The sequence below is a fragment of the Melospiza melodia genome, chromosome 10 (assembly GCF_035770615.1).
Source record: "Melospiza melodia melodia isolate bMelMel2 chromosome 10, bMelMel2.pri, whole genome shotgun sequence".
Lineage (NCBI taxonomy): Eukaryota > Metazoa > Chordata > Aves > Passeriformes > Passerellidae > Melospiza > Melospiza melodia.
In genome coordinates, this window is record NC_086203.1 from 21,698,308 (window position 1) to 21,716,480 (window position 18,173).

At 41.9% G+C, this 18,173-nt stretch overlaps 1 protein-coding gene across 7 annotated transcripts in view; it reads left to right on the forward strand.

Annotated features, from left to right (window-relative positions):
- The window catches only part of SLC6A6 (solute carrier family 6 member 6), a 58,408-nt gene that overhangs the window by 24,177 nt on the left and 16,058 nt on the right, over positions 1-18,173 (forward strand). For all 7 annotated transcript variants that reach the window (XM_063164805.1, XM_063164807.1, XM_063164806.1 and 4 more), the window contains 6 exons: positions 496-630; positions 2,504-2,738; positions 8,513-8,645; positions 12,428-12,562; positions 14,482-14,585; positions 14,700-14,824. In XM_063164805.1, coding sequence (XP_063020875.1) covers positions 496-630; positions 2,504-2,738; positions 8,513-8,645; positions 12,428-12,562; positions 14,482-14,585; positions 14,700-14,824 — 867 coding nt within the window. The remainder of the gene's footprint in view (positions 1-495; positions 631-2,503; positions 2,739-8,512; positions 8,646-12,427; positions 12,563-14,481; positions 14,586-14,699; positions 14,825-18,173) is intronic.

Below are 18,173 nucleotides of genomic sequence, written 5' to 3' on the forward strand. Positions count from 1 at the left end.
CTGTGTTTTATGCCTCCCTCACAATCTTCAAGAGAGATTGTTTCATCACTCAATAGTTTTTTTGTAAAATTTTAATCGGGGAAAAAAAAATGCAGCAATTTCTGATGTTGTGCTATTGAACCTTTCCTGCTCTTTTACTTCTGCTACAACTGAGTTTTAACTAGAAGACATGCTATTAATATGGACCATTAGGATTTCAGACCAGGGGTTTTCAGAGTAAGAGCAGTCTGAGCCATATGAAAGTATTATGTGCCTAACAATCTGCCATTGATTTTGGAGATATTCACTTTAAAGAGGTAAGAATATGTCCTTTCCAGCCTATACTCATCCTTTTTTCAGAAAAAATGAGTAAAAATACCCCAGAATAAAATTATTGTATAGTGATATTAAAGTATCGAATATCTTTCTTTATATGTGCCTGTTGCCACTTTTTTGATGATCTTGTGTAAGTTCTATTATTTAATCTCATTATGTACTATTGTATTTTCTCAACAGGTGCATTTCTTATACCTTATTTCATTTTCCTGTTTGGGGGAGGTCTTCCCGTGTTTTTCCTGGAGGTGGTGCTAGGACAGTATACCTCCGAAGGTGGAATCACATGCTGGGAAAAGATCTGCCCTATTTTCACTGGTTAGTACATCTTGTTGTGCTTTACTGCCTAAAGACCCCCTCTGTAAGCCATATGTAGCAGCACCATTCCCCTCATGCCCATTAACTCAGCTATTTGCTCTAGTAATTAAGGGTATGATATTGGTTCCTGGAAAGGTAGAAGTCAGAGAGTCTGAAGGACAAAGTGAGATATTGATTTTGATGCTATCAGCTTGTTAACTGGCAAAACTGCCAATAACCAAGAAAGAAATTGCATATTATGCCTTTTAAGGCAATTGCACATTTTGTTTACAGGTAGCAGAGAAACTGTTGTCTTGGAAGGCTAGATGGCATTAATGAAACCATCTTTGAAATGTTATTTAGGTCTGGAAATTAAAATCCATCTTCCATGTGAAAGTTTATCATTGGCATCATCTGTCTGCTACTGATGCAGTCCAAACCTGGACAGCATTTTTTGGTGGGATTCAGGAACAGGGCTTAGATCATAACTGAGCAGGTCCTGGCAAATGTTTGTCTGATTTCATCAAAGGGCCTTTGCCTGCTCAATGCTCACAGGAGCAGTGTGAAGGCTGCTCTGGAAGTTAGCTAGAAGGAAAAATGAAAGGTTAGAAAAATGACAGAGAATGCCTGTCTTATGTGTAGATTGCCCTTTACAGCTGGACAGCACAGGCAGAATAATTTGAAATAACAACACTAAACCTGTGGCCCTGTTCAAATCCCATTTGGAAAGAGTGGGCACTTCACACTGCTGTGTCTCTAGCTCTGCCACTGTTGCTGTTCCAGGCATCTCTCTCCCCTGATGTCACCCCAAGCACAAGTGGGGGTTTTCTCTGAGGCTCACCCTCCCACCTAGTATTCAAAATGCTGCTGAGGGTGATGTAATTGTGCTGCTTTAGCTTAATTTTCTTCCTCCTCCTCCTCCCACTTTTGTGAAAACTTTTTTTTCTTTTTGAGGAGGAGGAGGAAGAAGGAATGTTCCTTGTTTAAATAGCAATCTCCCAGGCATCCATAAAGAGAAAGTGCAGCTAATGTGACTAGCTGTATATGCTGAAAGAAATGCAGATGTACAGAATAAATAGCACTTGCTCTGCTTGTTTCCATCTGACATGGAAATAATCTCTGGTGATAAAGACTTCTGCTGCAACAAGCTTTTAAACTGCAAAATATGAGGCAGTATATTTTATATATAAAAAGCCCCATGTGCTGGAATATCCATTGGAGTGATGTTAAAGGGAGCCTCAGGTTCTTGTAAGAGACAGCTCTAAATTTTTAAAGGAAATATTTTTATTTTGCTTGTGTTTCATAACTGGCAAACTGTGTAAGCAGAGATTGATCCAGGTAACCATAAGATCCACAAATACCATGCTTCCTTTGCACAAGTGAAATTGAGGCAAAAACCACCACTTTCACACAGATCCCTTTTTAACTCATTCAAGAGATGTCTTTTTTTTTTTTTTTTTCCCCACATAGACTGAGCCCAGCCAGTTGATAACTGAGTGGTGCAGGTGCTGTCCAGCTGAGCTGCTGCCAGGAAAGTTGGGGGACAGTGTGGCAAGAGTGAGGTTGCCCACATGGGTACCTAAGATGTGAGATGGTGCAGCAAACAAGCAAAGCCTTGACTTCCCTCTACTAAAACTTGAAATAGCTGTGTCAGTGTTAAATTGGGTAAATTCCTGCAGTCCTCCCCTCAGTGTCAGCACACCAGAGCCAGAAACTCAGCCTGAGTGCCAGAGATGGTGGCAGGTCTGTGTGTATGTGTGGCTGAGCTGAGTTTCCATCAGCAGTGGGGCAGGGTGGGAGACAAGCCCGCAGCACAATGGGAATGGCACCAGCCCCAGGAGATGCAGCAGCTGTCACATCTGCATGTTCTTCTTGTCTCTCCCCTTCTTTCCAGGAATTGGTTATGCTTCCATAGTGATTGTGTCCCTTCTGAATGTGTACTACATCGTGATCCTGGCCTGGGGACTCTACTACCTGTTCCAGTCGTTCCAGAGCGTGCTGCCATGGGCACACTGCCACCAGAAGTGGAACACGCCCACCTGTGTGGAGGACACTCTCAGGAAGAACAAAACGCTCTGGATATCACTGAATGCCACTAACTTCACCTCTCCTGTCACAGAGTTTTGGGAGTAAGTACCCCCTCTTCATGGTGCCTTCAAGGAACTTTCAGTGGCATGCCAGAGGTCAGTCCTGAGATTTTATGGAAGCCCAGTGGGGAGTGTTAGATAGGGAAAGAAAATTGAGCAGCATGTCAGTTTTTTGACCAGTGTTTGCTACTGGTTCTCACCTATCTTGAGGTAAGTCTGGGAGTGGTGGAGGCAGGTGATAGATGTGTAAGTGTATTTATCCTACACCGTGCAGAGAGCTTTAAAAGCCCAGTACAGCTTCTTCTTTGAAAGAAAACTTATTTCCTTCTTGGCTGGATTCTCTGAGTGTGGCAGGAGAACACAAACAAGTCACTGCAGATACCCTGATAGCAGGGATTTACAGTGGAAACAGCGACAAATCATCACCTTTGTGGTTGTCTCTTCCCCAGCTGTTAGAATTTGCTGTACACTTTGTGTAGCTGTAACACATCTCTCTTCAATCTGATGACAATATAAGGTTTTGACCTCAGTAATAAATCTGACAGAGGTGGTGAACGTTGTCCTGTATTCTAGGTTTCTCAGGTCATCTCTGTCACAACGTTTTTTTCTGCAGAAAAGAACGTTTTTTTCTGAAGAGGCTGTTTTGCCAGATGCCTGAATTTCATCAGTCATAAGCTTCTTATTCTCATTTCACTGTTATTTTTCAAGTTTTAAATCATATTGCATAACGTGATCTCTGAACAGGCATGACCTCAAAACTCTTGTATGTTTATATAAGTGTCAAAACACAGCAGCAGAGGAAGACACCTGTAGGGAAACTTAAATCCAAAGGATCTTCAAATAGTTTATTAATAATTTTTTTGCTTGCTTGCTTACTCAGATAGATAGTCACTTATGGGTAGAATCAATTTCTGGCCCAGCTTGGCTTTTTCAGCATGTTTAAAGTGCAATTTCATCTCTGATCAACTTGTACCTACTTCTCTATTTTTAAAAATAAGCATCAGCCAAAGCCCCAGCAGGAATCATGTTCATGCTGAAGATGTTTGTCATGCATTAGGTTTAGAAAAAAGCAGTCTTAGGAGCTGTGTTAAAATTTGTAACACGAGAGCCAAAATATAAAGGGGCAGATTGAATCTGGGATTGGTAGTTTGTTAAAAGGCTCTGGTGGCTGGTGTGAGAGGGAGGGTGCAGGCTCTGAGAGCAGCGTTTTCACCATGAGCTCTGTTTCCATGTTGGGGCACAGCTGCTTTCCCAGGTGATTTCCTCCCTTATAAATATGGGGGAAGTTGGAAAACGATTAAGTGGTACCTTTGGATATTTTGGGGGAACTGAGAGGCTGCAGGAGAGGGAAGGGAAAGCAGCTCTCACTCCTTTGGACCCTCCCACAATGACTTCGGACTCAAGGCCATGAACCCAAATGAGGTTTCATCATGTGTTCCAAGGTCTTCTCAAGGCCTCCTAAGGAAGCAGAGGTCTACAGTGCTGCTCCTGAAATAGCTGCTCCCCCAGCTTCCCAAAGCACTGTGTTCATTATTGCTTTTGTGCAGTGATTTTGCTGACAGTCCTTGGCTCCTGATGTGGCCATGGAATTGTCCTGCTGCTCTGGAAACTCCTACTGTACTGCCCAGATTTGTGGGCCAAATTGTCTCCCTGGGGTCCCCAGGCAGCATGTTCAATTCAGGAGACTGAAGATACCACAACAGAAAGGAAAAGGGCTGGGAGCTGGGAAAGGGATTGTAAAAGAGTGAGGACTCCAGAATTCTGAGGAACTGCAGAGCTCTCTGTGGGTCACACCACAGCAGGTGTTTGATGAAGGGTGTTGTGGCAGGGCAGCCAGGGATAAGGGGAATGATGTCCCCATGGGAGCGCATTGGTGATGGAGCTTTTAGTTGCCTTCCCTCTAAGGGAAGCCAAGTCAGAAGACTCCTCTGCAAGTTGAACCAAATCCTCCTGTAGATGTAGTCAGGCTGGAGGCGCTGAGGCTGGACAGAAAATCCTTGATCCTCACACACTTTGCTGTCTCAGTTGTGCCCTCACTGTGTCTGTAGCAGAGTTGGAGCAAAGGTTGTTCAGTGATCTGTGCTCCTGGAGTAGCTCTCCCTGCACTTTGCAGCCACTTTAACTTGTGTCCTCAACAGTTTTAGACACTGTAAGCTGAACTCTACCCTGGAGTCTTGCTAGGAAGGAGTTTGGCTTTGTAATCCTACTGGGACAGACATACTGCCCATAATTCACTGTTTCATCATGGGCAAAACTGCCCTTAACAGAGCAAGCTGCCTCCAGGAGTCATGACACTTAGAGGACTATTAAAAATAGCTGCTGTCTGTGCATAAATAACTATTGATGTCTTAAAGTAAGAGCAGAGATCATGCAGCACTGTTGTAATAAAAGTAGCATAGCTTCCACATGGTGCAAGCACTAAATATCCCCATTTTTTTTTCCCAGACATGCTAGTATTCTTTACAATTCTGAAATTAAAAATAGTTCTTCAAACTATTCAGGTACCAACTACTTGAGGTACTTCAGGTACCATGCTGCCACAGACAATACTGGCTGCCAGCCAAACAGCTACCAACATTGAAAGGACAGGTAAATAATTAGTCTTTAACTGAAGATATCCATTTTCTTTGTGGCACAATTAATTCCGGTTTCATTCAGAGCTTTGTGAGTATTTGGTTTCTGAAACCTAACGCCATTTTTATTGTGGGACATTTATATAGTGTCCTCATCAGTTCTGCTTTGTAGAACTAGTGCTGCCCAGGTATAATTGACCACATGGATGCATTAACCTCTTCAGGTTGAACTTCTCAGCCTGGCTGGATATATTGTGCAGCCTGACATTTCAGTTCATTTGAATTAATGTTTGGTGCAAATCACATGCTTGCTTGAGCAGCAATAAAAGGGGGTTAAGAAAATCAGGCTTTATATGAGGAGACTTACCTCTTGGTATCACATGCTTCAGGTCTTATTTCTGAAGATTTTATTTTGAAGTTCAAAACCTTGCAGGCTTACACACATATTAATACATAAGGGATAAGTGTAATAGGGTAATTAGGGTTGAACAAAACCTCTGATTGTCTGGTGCTGGCCAAGTGTTTATAAATATTTGGTAATCAGCAGACTTTATTCGTCCAAATCCCAAGAAAGACCATCACATGCTAATGGCATGTAATCCTAAAGGGAGCAACACAAAAAACTAAACAAAATCTAGAGCAGCTGTCTCTGCCTTGAGGAGCAAATGTGAGAGTCTTTTAAATTGTTTAATATTCTTCTGTACAAACTCTTCAGTGTTAATTATTCTTATCCATCCAACATGAAGGGGTGCTTCACCTTTCCTGGTTTGAAAGGTCCTGTCAGCATTCACTTGATTAATGAGCTAGAATATCCCCCAAGGATTGCATAACTCTCTTCATTTTATTTTTGTTTATGTTGTAGAGCCAGTTTCAGCTCCTGTTACATTTCCATATTGCACACACTAGAACATATTAGTGTTCAAGGGTCAAGAACTCCTGTTTGTAACAAACTCAGCCCCAGCCTGTTGTCCCATTGATTATAAATGAGTGACAGTTAATGACAGCATCAGACTATAAATCTGAATGACTAACAACTCTGTATGTGATGGTGTGAAGGTAGCTAGTGGGCTTGGCTGAATCTCAGTAGCTTGGGGGTTATGTAACAAGATTGAAGAGCTATCAGCACAGCCCAGCTCATGCTCCTTCCTGAACTTGAATTTACAGGATCAAATATCCATGTTGAGTGCTTCTGCAAAAATATGTAGGGCTAGAAGTCATAAAAGAATTGTAATGCAGAATCTCCCCTAGTAATTCTGAGCATATTCCTTGAGGAAGTCAGTCTTTGTGGGATGGGATAAGCAAGAAAAGCATAGAAAAGCAAGATATCTGGCTCTCAGTCACCCACTGGGGTGTCTTCCAAAAAATCCTGAAAGATTTGCTGGGGCAAAGTCTAGGAGAGATGGCCACTTGCTTTTAGTTCTGCTGTAAAAAGCAAAGAAGTCTTAGCTGAACGCATTAATAAAGCTCCCTGTTCCAAAAGGCATTTGCAGTTAATTATTCACTGTTTCCCAAGAGCCAACTCTATAGATTGCCTTTTTAATATGAACTGCCCCTTTGATTGGAAAATTGCCATTTATTTTTTAAAAAGGCATAGAGATTGTGGCTGAACTTTTTCATCTTATAAATGTATTTTCTTCTTTTGTATATGCACAGCAGGATTTTCCTTTGTTTCTTTAGACTCAGGTGAAGCAAGACTGCAACTTTATGCCAAATATTCATTACTGAGGGAGTTCTCATAACTATTGAATAGCTGTGCTGATTAGGGCAGACTTACCCTGTCTGGTGCCATTAGTCCTTTTCCATAACAAAATAGACACACGTTCAGAGAGAAGAAAGCATTTGGTGTGAGAACACGGTCACACAGGTAATCCAAGTGAGCTTGGCAAGCAGAGATGCAGAAACAGATGGGCATGGGCTTGAGTCCTATTAAACTGGTCAATCCAGGGCTTTTTCCAAAAACTAATTGCAGATTTTCCATCAGTGACTTCATTCACTATTATTTCCATGGTAATAGCAAAAAAAAAAAAATTCATTAGTTCAGGGGAAAGGCAAACCACCATGGTCTGTCTTGTACTGGATCCCCATGCAAAGCTGTGCACTCCCCACACATGAGCCTGACCCAGACTGCTCTGGGCTCTGCTCTCCTTGACTCTGGTGAATGAAAGTGCCTGACTTTTGCAGCTGCCTGAAAGAAAATTTTAACTACTAATTAATAAAAAAATTGTTCGGCAGCAAGTTCTCTTCTGTAGTCTTGGGGCAAGGCATTTTTTTGGTAATAGAGGTCAAAACTTTTCTTTGACTAAAAAAAACTTGCTGAGTTTACCGGGTTCATTTGCAGAGCTTTAGCTTAGTGAACAGTAAGAGACAGTTTGTTCTTTTACATATTTGACAAATGAAGTGTTGAGTATGACAAGGCCTGTGCAGTGTGTGAGGACAGTGAATGTTACATGAAATTATTTGAAAAATACTTTAAATTAAGTATGTAATGGTAAGCCATGAGGATTTTGAAAAGAGAGAAGCCTTAATGAATATATCCCCTCTGGTTAGATGGTTAGATGTTGCTCCCTTAAAACACAGCTCAGGAATTACTTTTTATTTATTAACCTAAGTGAGGGAATAGAATTTCCCAAATAATCTGGTGTTAGCTAAATGAGACGCCAGTGCTGGTGGTGCTGAGGGAAGGGGGCAGAACATGGGCAGTGATGGTTTGGGGGTCCCAAGGGGAGAAGAGATGATGGCTCCAACCTTCACCCTGCAAAGTTACGTGGCCTGACACTTCCCTGCATTGCTTTTTCCCTTTCCTCCTCGTGGCAGCCTTGCTAATGAACTGAAAAGGAGCAGAAACATGTGGATACAGGTCATCTGCAAGTGTCCATGATGGAGACAAGGGATGTACCGCGTGGGGTGAAGGCAGCTTCACTGGGGCAAGCTGTTTTTTGATCTTCAAGAAACCAAATTCTCTTTTATCTCATATTGGGATGTTCATAGGCTGCTAAAAAGAGATGAAGGTTTTTAAATGCAGTATATTGAATTAAGGAGCCCCATAGACATAGGGAGATGTAGGTTTGCAAAGCACAGCTTTGGTCACATAAGCCACTGACTTAGCACGTGTTTTGAGAGCAGAGATCTGTCTGTGCATCAGCTGCCCTGCACACCATCATGTATTCTTAGCCATCACAACAGAGTCTGCATCAACTGAGCTCCTGCATCTCTCTTTTTGTTTGTTTCCTTTCAAATATTCAGGCGCAATGTGCTGAGCTTGTCCTCGGGGATTGAAGATATTGGTATTATCAAGTGGGATCTAGCACTGTGTCTCCTCCTTGTCTGGGTGATTTGTTTCTTCTGCATTTGGAAAGGAGTCAAATCCACTGGGAAGGTAAGTGCTCTTTTACCCATTCTATAATCATTGCAGATAGAGATGTTAGGAATACTAAGTAATGCTGTTCTGGAAGATATTCACCATTTCCTGGAAAAACTATATTTTTCCATTGAGTAAGAGAATTCAACTGACTTTTGAAGGTCATTATCAATGTCCAAAATTCCTGTGAGTCAAGGTGCCACTACTGGAAGGGCATCAAGAAGCAGACACAAGCACAGATTGAGCCCCACCTTGGCTCTCAGAGGATGAACATCCCACTGGTGTCATGAGTGCAGGTGGTCTCAGGCCTGTGATGGATGGTGCTCTGCACTGTGTGTCTGTGTTCTCACTCCAGCCAAGTTCATCCCAGTGCAGCAGGATGGATGTTAACAGAGATGTGGTAGGAGTGTTGTGGAGGCACAGCAGTTTTGAAATGCCACTTGCTTACAGAAGAGTTCTGTGGGGACACAAGGCTAAACTTAGGTAATCCTTCAGGAGCATTGTCACTAACAAAGATCCTACATAGCTTGTGGGTTTGGTCCCATCACATGCTTTTCAAAATCATGTTTTCTTGTAAAGGACAACAGTTGCATCGCTCCTGAACATCCTGCTCCATTGCACATCTTGGCCAGGCACTTGTTGTGCAGCATAATACTATTGCCCCTTGCATTCAGTAGTGGTTTTATACCTATTTTCATAAGTGTTTGAAGCCATTGTGTTTGTGTAATTCTTAGCTTTCAAAATTGCTTGAGGCACTGTTCAGATAAGTCTGACAGAGGAGGAAGGATTTCAAAGTACTATGTTCCCCGTATTTCTTCTCAACTAGGTGGGAGGAAGTGACCCCATTAGTGCCCCTCCTAAGAAAAAGGCCACAGTGTGAACTCATCTTTTATAAGTCCCCAGAAAAGTCAGGGGGAGAAATTCCAAGTGCCTCAGCTGCAGAGAGAGCATCATTTAGCAGTTTTAGCTTGTGGCACACTGCAGCATCAGCCAGGACACAAAACTTTGTAGGAAGCTTGACCTCATGAGTTCCACTGCTGACTAAACCCCTTGCTTTACTGCAGTTCCTGCCTTGCTTTCTGTGATTTTTATCAATGGGCCTCATTAAAAAGCTGGTGCCTTGCCCTGGATTCCCTCCACCTTTCCCCCGAGGAGCAGCTTCCACACCTGTAAAGCATGCATTGACAAAAATGTTTGTTTCTCTATTCCCTCTGACTGATGTGACTTAGTGAGGAGATTATGCAAGTTTTATGGTAAAGGTGGGTGCAATAAATCTCCTGCAGCAGCAGGGTGAGAGTGAACATTTCTGCAGCACTGTAACAACCCTGGTGTCTGCTCAGAAAATGCTCTGATAGCACAGAGAGGCATTCCAACCTCCCCGTGGTGCTATTTCTGCTCCTCATGAAGATAAAAGGTTGAAAACAGGTCTGGAAAAATCAGACATCTAAAAACCTGTGTTCTCTGCAAATCCTGCAAAATGGTCTCATGGCTAAGGCAGGGTGGTTGGTAGGAATTCCCTCTAAAGCAGGATGGTTGGTAGGAATTCCCTCTAAACCAGGATGGTTGGTAGGAATTCCCTCTAAAGCAGGATGGTTGGTAGGAATTCCCTCTAGAGCAGGGTGGTTGGTAGGAATTCCCTCTAAAGCAGGATGGTTGGTAGGAATTCCCTCCAGAGCAGGGTGGTTGGTAGGAATTCCCTCTAAAGCAGGATGGTTGGTAGGAATTCCCTCTAGAGCAGGGTGGTTGGTAGGAATTCCCTCTAAAGCAGGGTGGTTGGTAGGAATTCCCTCTAGAGCAGGGTGGTTGGTAGGAATTCCCTCTAAAGCAGGATGGTTGGTAGGAATTCCCTCTAAAGCAGGGTGGTTGGTAGGAATTCCCTCTAAAGCAGGGTGGTTGGTAGGAATTCCCTCTAGAGCAGGATGGTTGGTAGGAATTCCCTCTAGAGCAGGGTGGTTGGTAGGAATTCCCTCTAAAGCAGGGTGGTTGGTAGGAATTCCCTCTAAAGCAGGGTGGTTGGTAGGAATTCCCTCTCTGCTCTCCGCGGCATCAGAGCTCGTGCGGCTGTGCAGCCAAAGACCAACAAAACCATTGGGAAGTCTCCAGGTGGCTCCATTAACTTTGGGGTCAAAGAAAAGTAAACTGTAAACTCTAATGGAGGACTTGAATTATTTGAAAAGTCTAGTTTACTTTAGTAGAGGGTTGTTTATAGCACTTCCCTGCTTTCCAGTGTGTTAATGGCTCTTTGGAGAGCAGGGTGGGGGTGGGGGGAAGCTGTAGTTTTCAAATCTTTTGGTAAAGCTTTGGACAAATAAATGTGAAATCATGATGAAAAATATTAGTTATGCTTAAGCTTCAGATAATGTGCTTGATCTTAAAAATTCCTGCAGCATTGTGAGAGAACCTCTGCCTGCAGTGCAAAGACTTCTCTGTGGGTTTTTGTTCATTTGGTTCCTGCAAATACATCAAAACTTTTTTTTTGGTAGGAAGACTTGGATTTGTTCATAGTCCTGGCTTATTTGAAAAAAAAAAAAAAAGAAGGTGCAGAAATCCTCCTTTTATCCTGGTTTTGGTGAAACTAGGCTAATGTGCAATACATGTTATTTGTGGAAAATGCACAGAAAACTCAGAGATAATTTAAAAGGGCATGTATGAAAAAATTTCCTTTCATTCTATGAAATCAACCCCACTCTGTGAATTATTATGGCAATGCAGGGTTTGATTTCTCCTCTTTATTCTCAGAGGACACACTTATGAAGAAAAATGGAGCATCCTGGGAGCTTTGTAGTAGTTAAGCAAATTCTGGAAAATAAAAATGCATTTTAACTCATGGCAGCAAACTGTAATTACCTGGGGGAATCATCTGACTCCAAGAAAAATGTCCTTTCTTGGACAGTAGTGACTGTAACACAGCAGTTATATAAAAAATGAGAGAAAGCACTGATTAGCAAAGAAAGCAAAATGTTAGAGGTCAAAAAGTGTGGGTCTAAAGATAGAACTGTCCAAATGCAAGCTCAATTAACCCTCGTGCTGGAGATGAAAGCAAAGAGCTCTTTCATCAAATGAATGAGGAGATAACAAGAAGAGAAGAAGTAGGCTGTTATTCAAAGAGAGTGGGAATAGAGGTTAAAGATAATGAAGACATATTTTCAAACTGGATGAATAGAGCCTTAGTTTCCAGTAATGATGTTGCTGAATAGACAGCAAGGGCAAGAATGAAGTTATAGGACTGGAAATTACCACTGTGGAGGCTGATGCCAACCTGAAGGGCTTGATGTGTTCAAGGAGATAGGAAGGGAGACCAGGAGCACAGACAAAATGACCTTCACCTCTGCACACAGTTCTGAGGAGGTTGACTGTAGGAGCAGCAGTGGGGCTGCACAGCAGGGTCAGAGGTAGCAGCAGAACTTGCAAAACAGTTTGCCATTTGTAGGTTTGAAAGTTCCAATAAAGAATGAGGTAATAATGTTTCAGGGGCCCTCAGTGAGTAAACCATTTCCCTTCCCTGGCACTTGTCATGTGAGGAGGACAAACACAAAGGCAGAATTTGAACAAAAGTCATGAATTGTACAATATCAGGTCTGAGTGATGTGACCATTGACTGGGCCCTCTGGGGGGATTCATGCAATGCCTTCAGGCCTAAGGCAGTAAAGACCACCAAACTAAAAGTAGACACAGAAACTCAGGTCAGACCCTTTTTAGGTATGAAGGGGCTTTGAATTCCCATTGCTTGACCTCTCTTGGTTATGTAGCTTTGGCTGCCACAGACTAAACATTCCTTTTTTTTCTTTTCCTATTTCCAGGTAGTGTACATCACTGCCACATTCCCATTCATCATGCTCCTTGTTCTACTCATCCGTGGCGTGACCCTGCCTGGAGCTGCAGAAGGCATCAAGTTTTATCTGTACCCTGATATCTCACGGTTAGCTGACCCACAGGTACAGAACCAGGAGTGGGGAGCGGGATGATTTCCTGTGCAAAGGGGGATGGTGGAGGGTGATGGTGATGTAATGGCAATCAGTTTTTTTCCACAGTCTTTAGAGGTCCAAATATAGCATGAACTTTAATGCTGGGTTATATTTTCCAGAGCTCTGCTTGAGAAGGTCACTGTTAAATGTGTTAATGCATCTTTCCATGTGTGTGTTTGTGTGTGTATGCGTGTGTATTTTTTTTGTGTCAAAGGACTCTGAGGCTGTAGACTCTGTCCCGTTATACAATCTCAGCTTTCTTGTTGGTCAGGTAAGGGAGATGCATTTTTTTAATGAGGATAGTCTTTAGTTTCAAAGGAAAGACACGTGAGCTTCACAGATGGAACCACAAGCAACAACTGTGAGTACCAATGTCACTTATCTCCCACTGCTCAAGAGGAGGAGATTGGGAGAGAAGTGAATGAAATTACAGAAGAATGAAAAGCCATGCAAAGGTGGAGAAAATGCTTTCTGAGGCACAGGAACTACTTGCTTAGCCCTGGCTAGTGGGAGCCAGGCTTACTCTTTCTGTATAGATAGAAATTCTGTCTGTGCTCACGGAATGCAAGTATGGGACACTTGAGCAGATCAGCATTGTTTCAGCCAGCAGTGTTCATGTGAGAAATGAAAAGTACAATATTCCCCCATGAAAAAAAGAAAAGCAAACAAGGGATCTTTGAAAATAGTAAAATGTTTGTCACAGTAATAGGAAATAACATCTGTCTTTGCTACTGCTTTCTAATGAGTATTAGGTTAAAATAAAACTCCAATGGTCACTAAAGGACTGAAGTAGGAAAAGGGTAATTGAAAGAAACATCATGAAAATTTGGTTCTTTGTCTAGTCTTGTCCTCTTTTCAAAGACACCCTTTTCACAGGAGACATTATATTTTATGGTTTAATCTTCTTTTATGGGACCCTATCACATTTATGATTTACTGTTAGCCCTAACCAGAGTGTCAGCAGATAATGTAGGAGAGGTTCATGTGAGCTGGCTGGCTCCCACCCACAGTCTAGCAAAGGCATCTCTTTGAGGAGACAGGAGTCTCCTGAATCTTCTCAGCAAGGTGCTGGAAGTGATGGTGGGAGGGAGGAGGTAATGGTCCTCAGGCTACATTCACACTTCCTCAAACTCCTTGGTGGTTTCCACTGGTGTTAGCAGACTTGAATTTGCAGAAAGAAGAGAACAGATGGGATTCAGAGTATGTGTTTTGATAGCTTGCTATGTATTTACTAGCCAAGAAGTTCATAGTATATGGTTATTTCACTCTGTATGTGTTTTTTTTAATGTACTCAGGACAAAGAATCATGAGACTGAGATCAGATATGTATCTTATAAAGTGCATTGTATTTTGCTTGTTTTCCCCCCACCCCTGTGGCTTTTTATCTTGCATTTGAACAGGTACAAAAACAACCAGAAAGCTAGAAAAATAAGCACAACAAATACACAAACCTGTTTCTCAAGCTTTTCACATCCTCAGTTTAAGGACTGTCGGCTGGCTCTAACTGAAATTAGTTACAAGAGAAATGAGCAATGTTATAAATACTTCTGCATTTCCCATTGCACTGAACACGTTTATTGTTGTGCCAACAGGAAGGATCAGCTGAATGACTAAGAAACTAGAAATACTGAGCTTCTCTGGGGAGGGGAAACAGGAACTATTGTAGAGGTTGTGTTCTTCTGGGATCTGATGCTAACAATTTTCTTTTCCTTGTGAAAGCCAAACTTGCGAATGTGTTGTTCTCTTTCCCTGTCTCCCTGGTCCTTTAGCTCTCACCCTCAATGGAAACAATTATTTAGTAGATTTTGCTTAGTTTGACCTGTGTGTTTGTGTTGATTATTGCAATGCAACAATGCTGGTAATAACAGTATTTCTATCTTTCCCTTTAGGTCTGGATAGATGCAGGGACACAAATCTTCTTCTCATATGCAATCTGCTTAGGAGCAATGACTTCCCTGGGGAGCTACAACAAGTACAAATACAACTGCTATAGGCAAGTTTCCATCTAAGGGGGTTTAGTGTTTTAGCTAAATGATGTAAATAAAGTAGGGACAATGGGTTAATTTTTTTTTTAATTAACTTGCTCCATGACATATGTGTGACTTAGGGACTGTTTGCTGCTGGGATGCCTGAACAGTGGTACCAGTTTTGTGTCTGGCTTCGCAATTTTTTCCGTCCTGGGCTTCATGGCACAAGAGCAAGGGGTGAACATTGCTGATGTGGCAGAGTCAGGTACGATGGTGTTGGTGGCAGTGGTGGTGGGCACTGCCGCCCAGCGTGTGAGCAAAGTTCTGCAGACCCAATCAGCTAACATCTAAGTGATAAAACAGAACAAGGTTTCCCATAATTGCCAGAAAAAATAAGCACGTTGTTGATTTGGGCTTTAATCTAGAGCAGTGAGGGTTAGCTGGGGTTGTACTGTTTACTCTGTCTTGATTAACAGGGCAGCAAACACATTTCCTAGATTGTGATAATCCATTTGAGTAGAGATTAGAGCTAAGATAACTAAACCATTATCCAGAGTCCAGAATGCCATTGATTCAAGAATTTATTCCATCCTTCTTTTCAGACTGCCTTTATTTCCATTCAAATTCAAATTGTCCATGTTTATGTATCTTTATAGCTTAGTGTTGTTTGCTCACAGCAGTAGAGTAGGATTAGTACATTGGCCTTTTGAAGGGACACACACACATACATTCCCAAATCTCACTGAAAGGCAAGAGAAGTTGGAGAACTCCATCTCCAGGGTTTTGTGGACCATTTCACCTGCAGGAACTCTAGGTGTTGCAATCCTGCATTTGTTCTCTGTAGATTCAGTGTGAGATTGACAGAACTTTCAAAGTCCATTTTGAAATCTGATGTACACTTAGGTTCCTCCCTTATTCCAGAAGCGTCCTTCCCATTAACATTCACCTATGTACAGGCAGAGGTAGGAGCTCTATCCTCATAGCTTGTGACTGTATCTCAAACAAAACAGATGACATTTTTCTTCTGTGCATTTCTAGTCCATGAGGGCAGGTGTAACCATGTGTTTTCACATAGAACAGACAGATTAGTTGGGAATTACCATGGAAAAATAATGAATCAGGCCTTGACAGCCATGAGGCTTAAAGCTAATCAGATTCTAGTAATAACAATGTCACCTGAGTGCACTTTTGATATTTCTTTTTAATTTTTTGAGCACTTTTAATTCACCTGCATAGAATTTGAAAGCTTTCCTCTGCAAACATGCTGTTAAAATGAAAAAGTCAATATATCTTCTAATCACATGGCTCTGGGAGTTAAGTCTTTAAGAAAAATGTCTCCCTTCACAAGGGCTAATGAAAAACTAATGGCATTGATGGCACCGCTGGATTCTTGGGTGGCTGCAATTGGCATAGCTCTTGCAAGTGCAATTAGTAACAATCTTGGCCATAATGCTTATTTGGATTGGAGGTTGATTGCTTTGTTTTGAAACAGGAAGCAAGGGAATAATCCTATTAAATGAATCATAAATAGCCCTATTTTTTTATTTATATGTAGGTGGATCAATTCCAAGAGTGCTATTTTTAAGTATTTGTACATTATGTTTTTATCTGGTCAATATTTATTCTAATTTTTATTATTATATCTCTGATAGAGGCAGCTACATTCCTGTCACCTGACATTTCTAGAATTAAACAATTCTATAGTAACACTGGATTGTTAAGTAATCTTTAAACACAAATTAATTCACTTAGTGTTTAAATAGCCTTTTTCCAATACCTCAAAAAGCATTTTTTTAAAAGGAGGAGTTTGATAACTGATTATAGGGACAGCAAGGGCACAGACTAGTTTCTGAACTCGGCTTTTGATTTTTTTGCATATTTTGTTGCCTACTCCTTTATTTAAATCCATGTCACTGATGGCCAGAGATTGCAGCCAGCTCACCATGCTGTGAGTGCCCATAACTGCTGGTCTTTGGCCAAGTCATTTTTACGTGACAGTAAACACTACTGAAATTATCCAAAAGTATCCAAACCACCTCCCATGTGTTTTCTTGCTGCTTTTCTCAGAGAGATAAGTGCAGAGCTACTGAAGACCCCCTGGGATGAGTGTCCCAGGACCTGCATGGGGCTCTGGGAGAAGTTTTCCTTTCTGCCTCTCCTCAGCACAGGAGGATTCAGCAGGTGCTTGAGCCTCTGTTTTCTGGCCTTGCCTTTTTTGGTTTCTTTTGGTGCAAGGTCAGAGCTGCTCCCCTGGGTCAGGCCAAAGCAAGCAGAGGTGCTGCCCCTTGGCTGCAGCACTTGGCAGCAGATATTGTCCACAGGGCTGAGTCCCCATCTCTGCCCAGCGAGTTAAATTCCTCCTGCCCTATCCATGACACCATTTGTTTGCCTTCCTGAAAGCCACGGGAACATCAGCAAATTTGCTGACAGCAGAATCTCATGGCCACATTTTTTCCCAGTGCCAGATTCAGTGTAGGTGCCATGTGCCTGGGACACACTTGTCAGCCAGGGCTGGTCACTGCTGGCCTTCACTGGCTTTAGCAGGTTTACTCAACAGTTAACTCAGACTTCTGACTCCTGAGTGAAAGCAGATTTTAAATAAACAGCTTCATTTTCTTTTGAGAAATTCTTTTAAAGATAGAGAGGAAAGCAGTGGGAGCTCAACAAAACCATAGTGAGTCCTGTCTAATCCGTGTGGCCTCTGCTTGGCTGGAAAAAATACTTTACCACCCGTGCAATTTGTAGCACTGTTACACCAGCACAAGATTTGCTTTATTTTCTTTTCTTTTTTTTTTTTTTTTTAATTCCATTTGCAAACAAATTCAGATTAAGCTTGTCTGACAATAGTGCCTTGGGTTTCCTGGTGCCTGCCTGGTCTCTGCCTCTGCAGCTCTCCAGCCATGCCACAGCAGCCCATGGCAATCAGCCAGTGCGTGGGCTGGGATCATAGCAGTGTTCACTGGCTTTTAATAGCAGCCACAAGTGTTTCACTTTTGCAAAACACTCTTCAAAACAACAGGGTTTCAAATTAAATACAAATTTTAGATTATTTATGTTTCGATTGAGGGCTTGCCAGGAACATTTTCTTTCACATGGACTTTTTATATTTCAACACTTAGTTTCAAAGGAAAATCAAAATATAGCTCAGGGGTCAGGGCACTTGGTATTAGTTGGTATCACAGTGCAAGAACAGTTTCACTGGCCAAAGCATACAAATTGCAGCAAATTTTGAGGAGAGCAGTTTTACATCTGTCTCATCAATTGCACAGATCAGCTGCAAATGCCATCTATTAGCAGCTCTCTCTCAGAGAGGATCTACTGTATCCACTGAATTAAGGAGGAAAAAAGCAAAACTCCCCAAAATTTGAGACATTCACCAATTTTTTGGTATCCTCTGGCATATAAAATCTTAGTTGTGTTTCATTAAAATAAAATTAGTTGTTTGATTGTTGGCTAATTTGTATTTATTTATGTTCAAATATTTTCAGTGACTAAAAGTTTTCTTTAGTTTGAAAAAAAAAGTCATCTCATTTTACCTCTTTCTCTTGCTTCTTTTTCCATCTTTCTTGTTGGAAAGGAAAAGTGGGAGGTAGGGAGAGCAGTGTTTGAGATTT